The sequence below is a fragment of the Lactuca sativa genome, chromosome 4 (genome assembly GCF_002870075.4).
Source record: "Lactuca sativa cultivar Salinas chromosome 4, Lsat_Salinas_v11, whole genome shotgun sequence".
Taxonomy (NCBI): Eukaryota; Viridiplantae; Streptophyta; class Magnoliopsida; order Asterales; family Asteraceae; genus Lactuca; species Lactuca sativa.
Window position 1 is genome coordinate 102,002,842 of NC_056626.2, and position 18,815 is coordinate 102,021,656.

Sequence of the window (18,815 nt, forward strand, 5' to 3'; positions counted from 1 at the left end):
TGATCATAAGAGAAAGGCGATGTCTGAAGTAGTTCCACGTGCTGTTCCAAAAGAGTCAATTTGCTTTTATTGCCAAGCGAGGGGGCATTGGAGACGAAACTACCCTATTTACCTAAGAGATCTAAGAGATGGGAGAGTCAAAACGTATGGCTCTGCTTTAGGTAATATCCATTGACTAACTCTTTTAAGTTTCTATTCTAGATTCTTAAAACATAATGTGATAAGATTACAATTGATGTTTTGTAGGACCGAAGAAAAGAAAGGAAGCTTAAGGGAAGAAGTGAGCAAAATCTAACCGTGAAAGAATGGATTTCGATCGCATTTCTCGAAGATTAGATTCTTGAGCTACTACTTAGAGTTAGAATTAGATTGCTAAGAAAGATGTATTAGCATAATTTTCAATGAATTGCATTGTAAGGACAAAATTTTTCCGCAATAAAATAAATTTTGATTTTATATTATTTATTTATCCTTGCAATGGCGTATATGAAAAATTGATGTTTGAATGTTTCTATTAGCAATAATGGAGTTGATTATTAATTATGTTGTTTATGGAAATGTCGAGAATTTACCAAATAGGGAGAGTTTCTCATCGCCCAAGTTTCAATTAGACAGAAATTTGGAATCATGCAACTTGGTTGCACGATGAATGAGAAATTTCATATTTGGAAATTAGACAAATTCATTGACAAAGTGTCAAGTGAAGGACTAGGAGATCGATTACACAAAGTTGTGTGTTGATCAAGTCCACCATAAGAGTAACAAAGATATCCGTCTTGATTTACTAAAGGTTTAGTAAATGTGATTATGCTTACAAGATTAAGTGTAATTCTAGATTGATTGAAAAAGGTTTAAATCAATAGTAGAACGAATAAGAAGAATCATGTAGGCAGAAAGATAAAAGTTTCTCCATTCTACGAAGAAGGGAGGGTACCTTTTATGCTTTATGATGGGACTTAATGAATGAAAACCATATCTCAATTGATCCTCTAAATGAGTCTTAGTACAATTGTATGTTTAAGAAGAGGAATCAAGGATTGAAGAAATGATTAAATCAAGAAGTCTATCATACTTCGTTCCAATAACAAGTCTTAAAGTTAAGATTGTGACAATGAGTGAAAAGTATTAAAGGTTTATAACATTCATCAAATGTGGAAAGTTGTGATGTCTTGGATAAGACAAAGACCAACTAGGACCAATTTATGAAGTGTTTGATAAAAGCTACACTAACTCTTGAATATTTGTTTGTCAAGAAATGGTTGTTGACAAAAGAATCTTATATGTCAAGGAGTCAGTGGGAGTCTTAATGGTCTTGAAAGGTTTCAAGAACAAATCAAATAAACCTTATCAATCATGATTAGCACACGAGTTGAGGTTTCCAACCTATCGTGTTGACATTATTTTGTTTCTATGCCAATCCAATCGAGTTAATTATGCATGTGAGTCCTATGAGTTCTCATTTGAACGCATAAAAGGCAAAGAACCTTGATCAATAGAAAGTACATTGATAAGAAAAGGTGAGCGGCTTAACTACTTGGAAGACGTGGTGGGTAGCTGTGCTACCATAAAGGCAAGAAATCGAGATCAAGAAAGTTCGATCCATATGAGTTTGAATTTGTCGTAAACTTTGGTTTTAACAAATTCACATGGATAGGAACACATACATCGTTTAAATCTAAGTGTCATAAGATTTCCTCCTTCATGAAAATGATTGTGAGGAAATGCTTTCACTAAGAGAGATTTTAAGAAGATAGTGATTGTAAAATTGCATTCTCAAATTCGATTATGGTTACGGTATCCCTTTCCATAATTTGAATCTGAGGTTTGACAATTGTTTACACACATATGAACTATCTAAGGCAAAGGTGTATAAGTTCAAGAAGCATTGATAAAAGATTATCAAAGCATTAAGTATTAGAAACATGGACTTAAGAAATTCAAAAAAAAGTTAAGATGTTTATGAATACATGTCGAAGCTAGTGGGAGCATAAATGTTATGTTTTATAATAATCATCATGATAGTGGGAGCATAAAAGTTATGATTTTATGATTATTAAGGAAAGTATTGCAAGGTTAGCAATATTAATTATAGAAAACAAGAGTCATACTTTGCAAAGTCGCAATAGTTGAAGAGTTGTTTTGCTATAATTAAGGGAGAGAATATTATGCTTCATTTCAAATCTAAAGGTTAAGGTTGAGAAATGTTAATAAATTTAGTCTAGGGTACATAATGTGTTCTTAAAATTTCGATTATGATTACGACATTCCTCTTCACAATTCGAATTTTGAGAACATAGCAAATAAAACATTATGCGTCGTGTCCCATACGCTTCGGGTAAAGGATCGATTGCAAATGCTTTAATGTTTGACCATTCTAAGATTTTCCAAATGTCTAGCGCATTTAAAGGGAAAAGGGACTAGAATCGGTTTTGACTAAAATAATTAAACAACTATCAAAGGACAATCCAAAGTTTGACGATGATTGGTCGCGTGTGAGTAGTTGGAAGCATGGTATTGGATGAACCATATTGACGTTATTATGAATAGAAAAGATTCTATTAAGAATGAGTTGTCATATGGAAATTATGGAAATGTTTCCATATTGGATGGACCATATCGACATCATTACGAATAGATAAGATTCTATTAAGAATGAGTTGATGGAAAATATGGAAGCATGTCCATATTGGGAATTGAATATTGAGAATCTATGTCTAGATTAGAAACTTTTATGCAAAAGGATGTTCAAAGAATGTACTTTGAGTGAGAGACATCACGTCTATGAAATTGTCTTGTAACAATCTCCGATAGAGGACTTTGTAATATCATTGGAAATAGTCTTTGTGACTTTGGTGCAGTGACATTACGAAAGGATCATTGAATAGAATGTTAGAGTCTAGCATATTTTATAAGTAACAAGAATTTGATATTCTCACACTTATGAAAAAGGATTTGGAGTTGTGAAATGAGAATGATTGGAAATGTGCTCAATTTGGTCTATTTCATAAAGTAAGAACCATAGGTAAACATTGTGTGCATGCTAGGAGCATGGGACAAGTGTTGTAATTCAAGTAAGAAGTTGATTACCCGAAACGACAAATAATGAGTAATCAATATGGTGATAAATAAAAGGCATTTTATTTATACTCAAAGGTTTGAGGCCATATGGGATTAGTATTATTCTTGTGTTTCACATTTGCATGTTTTGACTTCCAGAATAATTGAGTTTATTAAGAATAATCAAATTATTCAAACGGGCCACAGTCGTTCATATGTTGGAAGTAGATATGAATGAAGACTGTCGTGAATTGGTGTGTTGATTGTCTAAAAGAGTATTAGACATAAACAAATGTTTGCTGCAACATTCATGAGTGCTTATGAATATGATTTGAGCATTGGATTAAACCCACGCTCACTTGGATCACTCCATGGATTGTATCACGAGTGATTGGTGAGACGATAACATCTTATATTCTTGAAACTGAGATGTGTGAGTTGTATCTTGCAAATCGGTTGCACATTGATAATATGTAAACGCACTAGTAACTTGGTGTTATAAAGCATATTGTTGTGTGTGATTCGGTGAGTAAGTGCAAGCAAGCATTGTATCAAAGTTTATCCGTTCCTTTTATTCAAAGTAGAATAAAAGCGATATCTTTGGGCCCCTCGATGATTTAGTGATGACAAACGTAAATGCTCGGCCGGGCTAGGGCTAATTTGATTTGTTCAATTAGTCAGTCGTCATAAATCGGGAATCAAGATATAGTACAAAGAGAATGATTTGAAATCATATCTTATATGATATCTAGAATGGAGGAATATATGATCCCTTATCTAAGGACACGCGTATCTGATAGGATTAGAGTTGACAGCGGCTTTGGAAAGCTACGATTGCAGATCAGGATCTGAAGTCATATGCAGAATAGTTGTTAGACTTATCCAAGTGGGAGACTGTTGGATTAGTGTCTAAGTCCATAACTATTTTGGTATGTACTTGACCCGATGGTGCATGGTCCTTTTAGGTTGCCTTCACCAAAGCAACTTGATAGGATGAATTATGGAGAGAAAGGATTAAATATGATTTATTAATATATTATGGGAATAATATATTAAAGGATAAATCATATTGTTTAATTAATATTAGTCAATAATTAATTGGTAATTAGTTTTGTGACTAAAAGAGATTAATTAAACTTAAGGGACTGGAATTGTAATTATAAGATAATTGCAATTTGGGCCATGGATTGCCTTGTATCAAGGGTTGGACGAATTCTTATGGGAAGCCCATAAGGAAATCATCCAAGGGCTTGATTAAAGGAGTCTATGGGTTGCTTAGGGCTTAAACAACCAAAATTAGGGTTTCCTTGTTAGATAACCCTAATAGCCTCACTATATATAGAACCCTTAAGGCTCAAAAACGGGGGGGGGGGGGGGGGGGGGGGAACTTCTTTTCTAGGGTTAGAACACGTTTTTGGCAGCCTCTATCCTCTCTCCTCTTCATCCTCTTGCTTATGGTGTTTGTGAGCCATTAAAGGAGTGACACTTGTGACTCTAAGCCTTCCAAAGTCAATTCAAGGAGGAATTGGGATTGTTATTGCTACATAACAATCAAGGTAATATCATAAACCTAATTATATGTTAATATTGATTTCCATATGCTAGAATTAGGGTTTATAGTCTTGGATTCAAAGCATGTACAATAGAGAAACCTAGATCCAAGCATTAGGGTTTGTATGAGCACATAGGATGTCTTATGACTAAAACCCATCAGAATAGCCATGTTCTTTTGTTCATGCATAAAATTCATAAACTATATCAACGAAATTCATACACGATATACATCAGCAAAATTCATAAAACTACATTGATATTCTTACACGTCATAAGGGTAAAAGATGAAAGTACATTGCTATTCCATCGATCATAGTGGCCAGCGGGGATGAAATCGTCTTTTTTCTAGTGGATCAAGGGGGTTGAAGTCGATCACAAGTTCACAAAAAGAACTCACCTCTATCAATCTCTTTAATTTTTTTTTCTTTCGTTACACATGAATACAAGAGGAGGAAATGAAAGAAGATGTTTCTTGCCTAAGTTCGAGATGCAAGGATTGAATCATGTACCTATGATCAATGCTAAAATAGGTGACTTCTAATATCTCGGTTCTAGATATTAGACCCGAAAAACTGGTTTAACCAAAAACTGGTTTAAATGCTTTGTGAGAACCGGGAACGGGACCTAACCATGCCTAGGGGTTGCAATTTATGACATGACATGAAACAAAATTGGAACAAAACCAAAATTTAAATTCGTGTTCGTGTCGTGTTCGTTTCAACCGTAAAAATCACGATGTCGTGTCGTGTCGTGTTCGTTTTCAAATTCCGACACGTAATTGACACGATTTAGCGTTTATTTGTTGTGTTTTTTATGTTTGTTGTGTTATGTATGATTAAGTATTCATTAAATAAACTACATTTTAGTTTATGTTATCTTTATCGTGTCGTGTTTGTCATTTTTTAATTCTTTCTTTTTCGTGTTAGTGGAAAAAAACACGACGTCATGTCGTGTCGTGTTCGTGTTACATAAAACTTTCTCGTATCGTGTCAGACAGAAACACAAAACGATCAGGGACGGATCTTTAATAGGGCCAGGAGGGGTCTTTGCCCCCCCCCCCCACTGAATTTTGGGTTAGAAGTAGTCCAATAAGTTCAATTTTTCAAGACACAAGCCCAGAAATGTAAAAATTGGGCTGTGGCCCCTCCCGCCCAATCAGAAAAAGAGAAGGACCGAGTGGTGAATCGATTATCGAACCCCAATTTGTTCTTCATTGCTCGCTGGTAGTCGTCGCCTCGTTGGATGCCTCAGCCTCATGCCAGCGGCCAGAGTCCAGAGTCCAGACGCCGCAATCGCCAGTTTGCCACCGCAAGTCACCCTTGACAGTTGACCCTCCGGCCTCCTGCCTCCACCAGCACACGCAGCATAGCAAGGAGCAGGCAATACATTAAGGCGTAGGAAATTGTAATTCAAATCAGAAAATTAAGTATGTTTCTCACTTTTCTTGCCTCGGTTTCTATCTTCTTTCTTTTCCAAATTGTAATTATGTATTTCTAATTCTAAGTTGTAATTATGTATCCTCAATTTCTGGAATTTGTGGTATTTCTAATGGTGAAATTGAGTTCACAGTGAATAAGAATTATAAAGTTGAAAAAGTCAAAACTTGCATCTTTTCTGGAATTGAGGCAATGTTACTTTTTTTTTGTTTGTTGAACTGAATCATAACCCATTAGTTTGCTAGTTGTGGACTTGTGGTATGTATTGACCTGATACCATTATACCAGCAACCCCAAAAAGGATTTAATATGAAAAAATGAAAACTTTACATGGGAAGTCAAGTAATTCATTTAACTGTGTGATTTCAATGTTGTCTGTTCACTGTTTGAGAATAAAGTAATTAGATACATTTTGATTTTTTTTATAGATACAATTGTTTCTCTATTTTCTTGTTGTTGGAATTTGAGAATCAAGTAATTAGATACATTTTAATTTTTTTTATAGATACAATTTTGGGCAAGATGAAAACCATTCATTATTTTTTCAAAAGAATGGGTGATGATGAAGAAACACTTAATGAAAATCATGAAAGTAAACTTCAAAAAGCTTCAACAAGTGAGCCACAACCGCAACAACATGGAAATCAACAAGAGAATGACATTTCTGAAGCCACACAATCAAATCCTAATGAGGTGGATCTCAAGCAACTAGAAAGAGATCCTGCTAAACGAAAACAAATGCGAGATTATCCCGTTAATTTAAGAGAAGAAGTAAGACGAACTTATATGACTTTAGGACCTTTCCAAATACGTCTTAAAGAGTATCATGCTAAAGGTTCAAAGAAACACCCTCGTAGATTCCAATATTCTTGGTTCAACACTTTCCCTAATTGGTTAGAATATTCTCCAACAACGCACTCATCTTATTGTTTTATTTGTTATATATTTAATGATAAACCAAGTGTGTGTCATGGTTATGTCGCATTTACTGTTCAAGGATTTGGCAACTGGAAAAAAGTTAATGATGGGAAAAATTGTGCATTCTTGAATCACATTGGTTGTTCACAACATAGAAATGCAGTTGCATTTGCTAAAAACTTGATGAACCAAGAAGCACACATTGAAAATATCATAGTGAAGCAAAATGAAGCGCAAATATTGAAGAATCGTTTACGATTAAAAGCTTCGATTGAAACAGTTTGTTGGTTGACATTCCAAGCTTGTGCTTTATGAGGAAATGATGAAAGTCCTAATTCCAAAAATTGTGGTAATTTTCTCCAACTACTAAAACTTCTAGCATCTTATAATGATGAAGTTGCAAATGTTATATTAGAGAAAGCTCCTTATAATTCAAAGTATACTTCTGGAGAAATTCAAAAAGAAATTCTTAGTATTATTGAAAATAAAGTTCGAAAACATATTCGTAGTGAAGTGGGGGATTCATACGTTTGTGTCATGGTTGATGAGTCACGGGATGAGTCTAAAAAAGAGCAAATGACCATAGTTTTGAGATTTGTTGATGAAGAAGGGATCATACGGGAAAGATTCTTGGATTTGGTTCATGTCAAGGATACCTTATCATTAACCTTGAAAACAAATATGTGGAGACAACTTTTACACTATCAGTTTGATGTTAGTAAAATTCGTGGCCAAGGGTATGATGGTGCTAGTAATATGAGAGGGGAATGGAACAGATTATGGGCACTTGTTCTTAAGGATTGTCCTCATGCGTATTATGTACACTGCTTTGGTCACAGATTACAACTAGCACTGGTGGCTGCTTCAAGAGAAATTATTCCTGTGCACCAATTTTTTTCAAACTTAGTTTTTACAATTAATGTGGTTTGTGCTTCTAGTAAGTGTCATGATGAGTTACAAAAGGAAAAGGCAACTGAGATTGAACATTTATTGGAACTTGGTGAAATTGAATCAGGCAAAGGATTGAATCAAGTTGGGACATTAACAAGAGCTGGTGATACACGTTGGGGTTCTCATGTTCGTTCTGTTTGTAGTTTGCTTAACATGTTTGATTGTACTCGTGTTGTGCTCCAAGGAATAATTGATGACGTATTTGCTACTTATTCTCAATGCGGAGATGCTGATGCAGCTTATTGTTATCTGAAATCATTTGAGTTTGTGTTTATTCTTCACTTGATGAAGGAACTAATGGGAAAAACTGATATACTTTCTCAAGCTCTAAAAAAGAAATCCCAAGATATTCTTAATGCCATGGAGTTAGTTTCAGCATCAAAGGAAGGTCTAAATGATTTCAGAAACAATGGGTGGGATTCTTTACTTGCACAGATACAATTTTTTTTGTGAGAAACATCAAATAGATATGCCAGATATGAATGCTCCATATACTTCTACTCGATATTGGCCTCGATAAACCGATAATCATGTTACTTTTGAACATTTTTATCGAGTAGATTTGTTTACATCCACATTGGACAAATAGTTACATGAGTTGAATAGTAGATTCAATGATCAGACGATGGAGTTGTTACGTCTTAGTTCTACTTTAGTTTCAAAAGAACACCCTAAAGCGATTAACATTGATCAGATTTGTCTTCTTGTTGAGAAGTATTATCCTGAAGATTTTACAGAGCAAGAGAGAATTCAATTACAATACCAATTGCAGATTTTTAATATAGATATGACAAAGAATCCCAGGCTATGTGATGTATCAACTATTGCTGACCTATGCAAGGGACTTGTAGAAACTCAGAAACGTGAGACATATTATTTGATTGATAGAGTGGTTCGGTTAATCTTGACACTTCCAGTTTCTACCGCAACAACAGAGAGAGGATTTTCCGCAATGAAAATATTCAAGAACCGCCTTCGAAATAAGATGTCAGATGATTTTCTCGCAAACAATTTGGTGGTTTACATAGAAAGGGAAATTGCTGAAAACAATGATCTGAAGTCGGTAATTGATGATTTAAGACCTTAAAGGTCGTCGGGCTGAGTTGTAATTCTTTTTTTAGGTATTTTTGATATTTAATTGCTTTTTTTTTTTTGTGTAAGAACGGTAACTTTAGGTATTTTGGTGTTTAAACACTGATTTTTTTTTTTTGTAATAACGTTAATGTTAGATTTTTTTACTTTCGGCCCCCCAAATTATATGTTCATCAAGCTCCGTCATTGGAAACGATAATACAATTTGTCACCCTAACAACGCCTATTTGGGTGTTCCGATTCAGTTCACCGAGCCAAATGCTCGTCCCTAACTCCTTTGATAAATTCATTACATATTTTGATTCGTTAATTAATTCCTTAATCTATTCCTCTGTTCATTATGGCATCTTTAAAAAAATAAAAAATAAAATCCAGCAGTTAGGTATTCTTTTTAGGATTTATTAAAGTAAAACAACATATAAAACAAGTGGAAGAAGTTGGAACCAGAGTTCAAACGTCACAATCATGAAATATGGGATTCTAATGCTACGAAATCTTGAAAATGATTCAAATAAATATATGTATATACAAACAAAATTCACTTCTCGTGCTTGTTTCCTCCGTCAGGAATGTTACTTTAATTTGTAGTCCTATATAGAAATTCATATTGAACTCCTAAGTTACTCGTACAAAACTATTCTTTCACAGTTTACTAAGAAATGCACGATAATTGATGCATCGAAGTTCTTCAAATACGTGAAGATTACAAAAGAAAGTATTTATGCATAGCAGAAACTTGTTTACATTCGACATACAGGTACTTTCACATTATACATGGCCATTATTTACGTGGAAGTATATTTTCTAAAAATAATATATTTATTGAGTCTCACCTTTTATTTGGTCTGCAGCTATTAACCACACAATATTTGTTACATATATTGCAAAGAAGTTGTTACGTTGGTGAAGAAGATTGAAATACAGATATTTTATGTTATTATTGTTTAATGGGTACGAGTCTTTCTTGCATGAAGTCATCAACTTCTTCTTCTCATAGAAAGAGAAATCCTAAAAGAAAAACAAAACCTATCAATCTTACAAGAACCTCATCGGGAAATGCTCCAATACGATACCAAGATGAGCAAGAAAAAAAGGTACCAAGAAGAAGTTCGACTTTAGAAGAGTGTCTGTTGGCTTCACCAAATGATCATCGTCATGCAATAAATCCTAGTAAAATACAGGTTTTCAGTACGGAATTACCCTTATCACCACTCTGTAAGCGCTCTTCGGAGGTCCAAATTAAAGAGCTCTATAAATCACAAAAGGATTTTCCGACCGAAAAACAAAATGGAAATCAAAGTAAGGTTGATGAAAGAGATGAAAATGAAGTGAGGTTCACTCGTGAATTGGAGAAAAGCGATAGTCAAAATTTGAAAAAGAAAGTTTCTTTTAGATTTCCAGAAGAGGCTGATATTTTTATTTTCTGTTCTGAAAATTAAAAAAGAAAAGTTGTAAGAGGTTTTTTTTTTTTTTTTTTTTTTTTTTACCAAGAAAGATAAAAGAAAGTTAACATAAAAAAGAAAAATAAATAAAGGAAGCTGATCTGTACACAACAATTTTTTTCCATACACAACAATTGGTGCTTTAAAATATTATATTGTACGACTATATAATACATGAATTGTTGTGTATGGCAAAAAACGGTTGTGTACGAATCACTTCCCATAAATAAATGACAAAAGCGGATTTAACTTTCCTCGCAAAGTAATAGTAGTCATGCATGAAGTTTTCTTTTATTCTAATTAAAGTATTTTTTTTTGCAAAAACCATATAAGACCATATTAGATATAGATGTGTATAAAAATTGGACCTTACTGGACTACATGGTGCACGAAACCTAGTTCGAAAAAGAAACCGATTTACACACCGATCTGATCAGAAAGGGAAAACAGGTTTAACAAAAACCGATCAAGTTTAGAGTCGAACTGACAGTTGCATTGGAGATATAGCCGTTGGACCCGGTTTGGCAAAAACCAAATTGAAAATCCGGTTTAAGTATGTAAGAGTTATTAGAAACCTTATTTATTGCACATCTTTTTATGCACATGATGACGTTTTTAAGGGGATGGAGTTCTTACTTCTCCAAATTTTTCGGATTCTTTAAGTTTTCACTTATCTTGAGGGTTTGAAGATTAATCTCCAGAAATATCGGATGCTTGGGATTGGTGTGTCAGATGTAGAGATGTAACGCCCTAAAAATTATAAGGTAAAAATTTCATTTTTAAGTCAACCATAAACATTATTTATACTTTTCAATCATTCAAAAGTATGTTAGAATAAAAATAGTTATCAGAGTACAGTCCCAAATCATACAGTGCGGAAACATGGGTGAATGCGTTGCGATTAAGTCGGACTCTTCTCTTTCGAACCGGAAGTATCTCAAACCATAACCATAAAACCGTAATCACAAAGTTTAGTGAGTTCTCCAAAAAACCACATACCATACATACAAATGAGCCTTGCTCGAAAACCATCGAGCCCCGCCCGGAACAAATATGTTGGTAACATGCGATTGGCCCCACCCAACGCACTCATCAGGCCCCGCGTGACATCGGTGCATGTCCGGTATACATACAACACATGCAAGAGTCACACAGACAACTAGCATACCAATAACAGTAATCGATGGGTAGACATTGGTGCTTCAACCCGCGAAACACTAGGAGGAGACTCACCTAAAACTGAGATAACCGATACATGTGTTGCTACTACCGGGCTCCTCACTCTAAACACAACCAAAGTATCCTAGTCAATAATTAAGATAATTTTCCATAATCTAAGGTCCAATCCATATTATATCCTTCTAATGGGTAAAAGACCATTTTACCCTTCCCATATTTGACCCAACAACTCATGACCCAACTCCCAAAGGCCCAAAAAGAGGGTTTCACGAGTACGGCCTGTGTACAGGACTCGTACATGTCGCGTACTCTATGCTGATGCCTAATGTACAATCTGCCACAACATGATATCGGGAAAAACATGCATTACACTGAGCGTAGGCATACATGCGCCCATAGTACTCTCTAGGCAACCAAATCCCACTTTAAGCGCTTAACGGTTATGACCAAAACGTCCAAACTCAGGTCTATCCTCTAAGGGATGTCTTGAGTAATAAAGTTCCTAACTTTATGACTTTCATGTCTTAATGGGGTCCAAACCAAAATCCAAGCTTTACAACTTCATCAAAAGACAACCAACTAATGCATGGAAGGAAAAGAAGGACCAAGATCACATTTTTATGGTTCCAAATAACTGCATAATGGATAAAGTTTCCAACTTTATCCATTGGAATGGTCCAAACGACCAAGATCTAGTTTTTATGACTTAGAAGGGACGAAAAGTGCATCTTTTTCCAACTTAATCCATTAACTCAAAGTCTCAAGCCTTTAGATCTGAATCAATGATGTTCAGATAAAGTTTCCAACTTTGTCCATAACAAGGTCACAAAATATCAATATCTAAAATTTATGAACTAAAGTGACCAAAAGCTTATAACACCCAAGACTAGCCAGATCTATCAAATGCATCATCATGATTGAAACTTTATACCTTGAGAAGAAAAATCAAGGTGAACAAAGTCTGGATGTAAAAGCTCCAATGCAACCAAAACTTCTCCAATGAGCTCCTTCTTCTCCAAGATGCACCAAGAACATTCCAAAGTACTTAAAAATACCTTCTTTTTGTGTAACACCGTAAATTTTAAAAATAATTTTTCATTTCCAAAATCACATAATGTATCACATCACAAATCAAAATCCATAATCAATTCTGTTTTCAAAAACAAATCCCAAGATCTCTTATATAAAAATCTCCCTCAGTGTGTGTGTACGTGTCAAGCCGTCGCCTTCCCACGGTCCTCGCTGGTACCTGAGACATCAAACATAACAACTGTAAGCATAAATGCTTAGTGAATTCCCCAAAATACCACATACTACAAATACGCCACTCGAGGCTAACCCGACCCTCTGGTCAAGATGTCTCAGCGGGACCTTCCAGTACCGCAGCTCGTCGGACCCTCTAGTCCAGTCATAGCTCATTGGGCCCTCCGGCCCGATCTGAATCGTCGGACCCTCCGGTCCGGTCTATATAGTCATACAACATACAATAACACATAGCATACAATCTCATCAATAGCACATAATCTCATACATAACACATAAGACCCTCTGGTCAACTCATAATACCACTCAAGGTAACGTATAGTGAGAAGACTCACCTCGCGTGTCTCGGTAACTCGTAAAGCTCTCAACCACTAGTGCTCGACCTCCCGAGCTATTATCCTCCTACAACACAGGTGTATCTTTACTTAATACTACTTGACTCTGGCTGACTAATACCACTAAGTCAAACCAGTCAACACTGGTCAACGGTCAACGGTCAACCCGACTCGCCGAGTCTGGCGTGGACTCACCGAGTCCCTACAGGAACCCGATTCCCTTTGAATCTCTTCCAACTCACCGAGTCACTCACCCGACTCGGTTACACAGTCCCTGGTCCGAAGTCTCTGAACAACCCGCACCAACTCGCCGAGTCTGGGATTGGACTCGGCGAGTGCACTCCATGCACAACCTCAAACGACCTTCTAAGGTCAGATCCACTCTAGTAACTCATAGATCCAGTTCCCTTAAGCTTATTAACCACGTAAAGTCCGAGTCTTGGTGCTCAATAAGCATCATATAGCTCATTAATGGAGGTTTAGCCTCAAATACATAGATCCCAATCTAAAACCTCCATGGATGCACATAAAGATTGGGCAAGGAGGTGCTCTGGACCTCTATGGGTCTAGATTTAGAGCCATAACTCGCCAAGGGACCATAATGATGCTAGATCTAGCCACAAATGGATTCAAAAACCCTAAATCTATATGAACATCACAATAAGAAAGAAGGATTCGAATGGTACCTCAGATGTGATGTCCTGGACCTTAGCTCTTCAAGAATCCACCCCTCTCTGGCTTCCTCTTGGCTAGATCTTCTCTTCCCTTGCTAGACAATAACTCCAAGAATCAACAATGGCTTTTTCCCTCACTTGAATCACTTAATTGATCTAGGGTTTCACTCTGGGGACTAATGAGCGCAAATGGTGGCCATAAGGCCCTTCAAATAGGCCGCAAACCCGAGAAATTAGGGTTTCATTAAACGTCGCAGACTCGCCGAGTCCACTAAGGCGACTCACCGAGTCCGAGCATCAATCCGGATGAGAACCTGCGTCTTAACTCGGCGAGTCTATTTACCAACTCACCGAGTCCCTTCTCAAAACTCAAAATAAAAAGATTAATTAATATACCTGAAATCCCGAATGTTACAATTCTCCCCCACTAGAATCTGATTTCGCCCTCGAAGTCTCATTCCTGAAATAACTCTGGATGCTGCTCCCGCATCTCCCGCTCCGGTTCCTAGGTCAACTCGGATCCCTTCCGATGCTGCCACTGAACCTGTACCTGAGGCACTTCCTTGTTCCTCAGAACCTTGATCTTTCGATCCACAATCGCAACTGGTCTCTCTGCGTAGTTCAGACTCGCATCCACCTGGATATCCTCCAACGGCACCACTGTTGACTCATCGGCAATACATTTCCTCAACTGCGAGACGTGAAAGGTATCATGGATCTGCCCCAACTCAGCAGGTAGGTCCAACCGGTAGGCTACCCTGCCTAGCCTAGCAATTACCCTGAAGGGTCCAATGTACCGGGGTCCCAACTTGCCCCTCTTCCTGAATCGTATCACTCCTTTCCAAGGAGAGACCTTTAGGAGTACAAGATCACCGACCTGAAACTCGAGCTCGGACCGACGCCTGTCCCCATAACTCTTCTGGCGACTCTGCGCGGTCAACAACCTCTGCCTGACCTGCTGAATCTGCTCGGTCGTATGGAGTACAATCTCCGTGCTACCCATCACCCGCTGCCCCACCTCTCCCCAGCAGATGGGGGTGCGACACCTCCGCCCATACAACAGCTCAAAGGGTGGCATACCAATGCTCGAATGATGGTTGTTGTTATACGAAAACTCTGCTAAAGGTAGGTAGGTGTCCCAGCTCCCTCCAAAATCCAGAACACATGCTCAGAGCATATCCTCGAGCGTTTGAATCGTTCGCTCGCTCTCTCCGTCCGTCTGCGGGTGGTATACGGTACTGAAATGCAATCTCGTACCCAACTCCTCATGAAACTTCTTCCAAAACCTGGAAGCAAAACGCACATCCCGGTCTGAGACAATCGACATCGGAACTCCATGCCGCGATACCACCTCTCTCACATATAATTCTGCCAATTTCTCCACAGAAGAACTCTCGTTGATGGCTAGAAAATGAGCGATCTTCGTCAATCTATCCACAATCACCCAAATCGCATCAACTCCTCTCGCAGTCCTTGGCAATTTGGTGATAAAATCCATGGTAATCTGTTCCCACTTCCACTCGGGAATCTCCAACGGTTGCAGCTTACCATGCGGACGCTGGTGCTCGGCCTTAACTTGGCGACAAGTTAGGCACCTCTCGACGAACCAAGCAACATCCCTCTTCATACAGGGCCAACAATACTCCTTCTTTAGGTCCAAATACATCTTGGTAGCCCCAGGATGGATCGAGAACTTCGATCGATGTGCCTCCTCCATCAAAATGGTACGCGTCCCGCCCACAAACGGTACCCAAATCCGTCCCTGAAACGTCATAAGTCCCCAACCATCGGTAACGAATTCCGATACCTGACCAACCACCCGCTCCCTCTTTTGATTTTCTGATCTCGCAGCCTCAGCCTGAGCCCCTCGGATGGTGTCCGAAATCGGAGTCGTCACCGTCAACCTCAAACAGATGTCTCGCAATGGGGCACTCTCTGCCTTACGACTCAGGGCGTCGGCTACCACATTAGCCTTGCCCGGGTGGTACAGGATCTCGCAATCATAATCCTTTACCACATCCAACCATCTCCTCTGCCGCATATTCAGATTTGGCTGATCCATCAGGTACTTCAAACTCTTGTGGTCCGTGTATATCGTACACCGAACCCCATACAGATAGTGACGCCAGATCTTGAGGGCGAACACCACAGCCCCCAACTCCAGATCGTGGGTGGGATATCTCGTCTCATGAGGCTTTAACTGCCTCGATGCATACACGATCACATGCCCTCTCTGCACCAACACCGCTCCCAACCCCGATATCGATGCATCATAGTACACCACAAAATCCTCCATCCCTTCCGGCAATGCAAGCACAGGAGCTTCGCACAATCTCTGGCGAAGAGTCTCAAATGAGGTATGCTGCTCCGGACCCCATGAGAAAGTAACACCCTTCCGGGTTAACTTGGTAAGTGGCACAACAATTTTGGAGAAGTCCCTGATAAATCTCCGATAGTAGCCTGCCAGCCCCAAGAAACTCCGGATCTCCGCAGGTGACCTCGACACTTCCCAACTCATCACGGCCTCGATGTTGGCCGGGTCAACCAATATTCCATTTTGGTTAACGAGATGCCCTAAGAACTGGACCTCCCGTAACCAAAAATCGCACTTGGAGAATTTGGCGAATAGCCTCTCCGACCTCAGAACCCCGAGGAGCTCCCTCAAATGCTCCTCATGCTGCTCTCTGGTCCTCGAATACACCAGGATATCATCAATGAATACAATGACTGAACGATCCAACATCGGCCTACACACCCTGTTCATGAGATCCATGAATGCCGCTGGTGCATTGGTGAGCCCGAATGGCATCACCACGAACTCGTAATGCCCGTAACGAGTCCTAAACGCCGTCTTCTAGATATCCTCATCCCGAACTCTCATCTGGTGATATCCCGATCTCAAGTTAATCTTGGAGAACCAAGACGCCCCCTGCAACTGATCGAATAGATCATCAATCCTCGGCAATGGATAACGGTTCTTGACCGTCAACTTGTTCAACTCCCGGTAATCAATGCACATCCGGTGTGAACCATCATTTTTCTTGACAAAAAGGATCGACACTCCCCAGGGAGAGCTACTGGGACGGATGAACCCTTTCCCCAACAGCTCTTGCAGCTGTGAGGATAACTCCTGCATCTCTGGCGGTGCCAGCTGATATGGCGCCTTAGCGATAGGCGCAGCCCCAGGAATCAAATCGATACGAAAGTCCACTTGCCTCTCGGGAGGTACGCCCGACAACTCCTCGGGGAACACGTCCCGGAACTCACGTACTATCGGCACATCATCCACTGAACTTGGCCTCCCAACGGCCTCTCGTACATCCGTCACATAGGCCACGAATCCCTTGCAGCCCTGCTACAAACTCCGCCTCGCTCTGGCAGCCGAACAGAATACCGAATCACCACGAGTCCCCTCGCCATAAACCGTCAGCACTCCCCCACTAGGATCTCGGATCGTCACCAACTGACGCTCGCAATCTATGATAGCCCCGAAACGGCTCAACCAATCCATGCCTACTATGACACATACATCCCCCATAGCAATCAGAATCAAATCAATCGGGAACTCCACCCCGAAGATCTCCAGCACGCACCCACGTATCACTTCGGTAGCACATACCTCACGCTCATCTGCTATGGAAACTCGCAGAGGTCGACTCAACGCCTCTCTCGGAATACTAATGCGCCGACTAAAAGCTAAAGATATGAAAGACCGACTCGCACCCGAGTCGAATAAAACCAATGCAGGTACAGAACTCACAAGAAAAGTACCTACGCACAACATATAGCAATTACAGTAGCATAAACTCAACATAAAATAGATAAAGATTACATACCTGCCACGACGTCAGGAGCTGCGCGGACCTCCTCCGCAGTCAGCTGGAAGGCTCTCCCCTAGCCTTCGGTGCTTCGGCCTTCACTGGCCGGGTCTCGGTAGCTCGAACCACATGTGCAGATCCCTGCGCTGATCTCTGAAGCTGGGGGCACTCGACCTTCCGATGACCGGTCTGGTTGCAATGGAAGCAAACCGAGAACCCCTTCGGACAGTCCCTCGCAAAATGTCCTTCCTTCCCGCATTTGTAGCATACCCCAGTCTTGCACGGCCCGTCATGGCTCTTGCCGAACTTCCCACAAGTGCGGCCCCTCGAACTGCCTGTCCTCGAATCAGCGGGCTTTACCCGCTTGGCGGCCGGCTGTGACTATGCCGGTCGCCGATCACCCTTCTGCAACTCAGTCTCCTCCCTCGCCTGTGTCTCAAGCTCGATCTCCCTTTTCCTGGTATTTGCCTGGAGCTCGGCAAATGTCCGATAAGTCGATTTCGCCATGAACTCACGGATGTCCCTCCTCAAGATGCTCAGATAACGGCTCATGCGAGCCTGCTCAGTGGACACCAACTCCGGGCAAAACAGCGCCCGCTCATGAAACATCCTCGTAATCATTGTCACCGACTCGGTCCCCTGCTTGAGGGTCAGAAACTCCTGAGCTAAACGTTCCCTCTCCACCTGGGGAACATACTCGTCACGAAACATCGCAGTAAACCTCTCCCAGGTCACTGCAGTCAGCTCAGCTGTAGAATAGCTCGCGGTCACAAATTTCCACCAGTGCTTCACCCCCAAGCGAAGCTGGTTGAGTGCGAATCGCACCCTCAAGTGCTCCGGACATGAGCACGTATAGAAACACCCCTCTATGTCTGAGATCCACCTCATAGCGGCAATCGGATCCTGTGTACCATCGAACTCCGGTGGTTTCGTGTTGCTGAACTCTCGGTACAGCAACGAATCACCACCCTGGGGTCTCGCAGTCGCAACAGCTGCGGTGGCTGCAGCAACAGCAACATCAGTCAAAGCAGCGTATTGCTCGTCAAATGTCTCGATCAGTGTGGTCTTAATAGACCCAAACATCTCCGAAATCTCT

General features: G+C 39.9%; 1 protein-coding gene across 1 annotated transcript; it reads left to right on the forward strand.

The window, feature by feature from the left end:
* Positions 1-6,599: 6,599 nt before the first annotated feature.
* Positions 6,600-8,369, forward strand: LOC111883080 (uncharacterized). Its single transcript, XM_023879449.1, has 2 exons — positions 6,600-7,248; positions 7,345-8,369. The coding sequence occupies exons 1-2, from the start codon at positions 6,600-6,602 to the stop codon at positions 8,367-8,369; spliced, it is 1,674 nt and encodes a 557-aa protein (XP_023735217.1).
* The last annotated feature ends 10,446 nt before the right edge of the window (positions 8,370-18,815 follow it).

Bases quoted from the DNA above. Each gene is read 5' to 3' on its own strand.
- LOC111883080 (XM_023879449.1), top strand. From the start codon at position 6,600: ATGGGTGATGATGAAGAAACACTTAATGAAAATCATGAAAGTAAACTT. The intron at 7,249-7,344 runs GTTGGTTGACAT...TAAAACTTCTAG, and splicing joins AGCTTCGATTGAAACAGTTT to CATCTTATAATGATGAAGTT.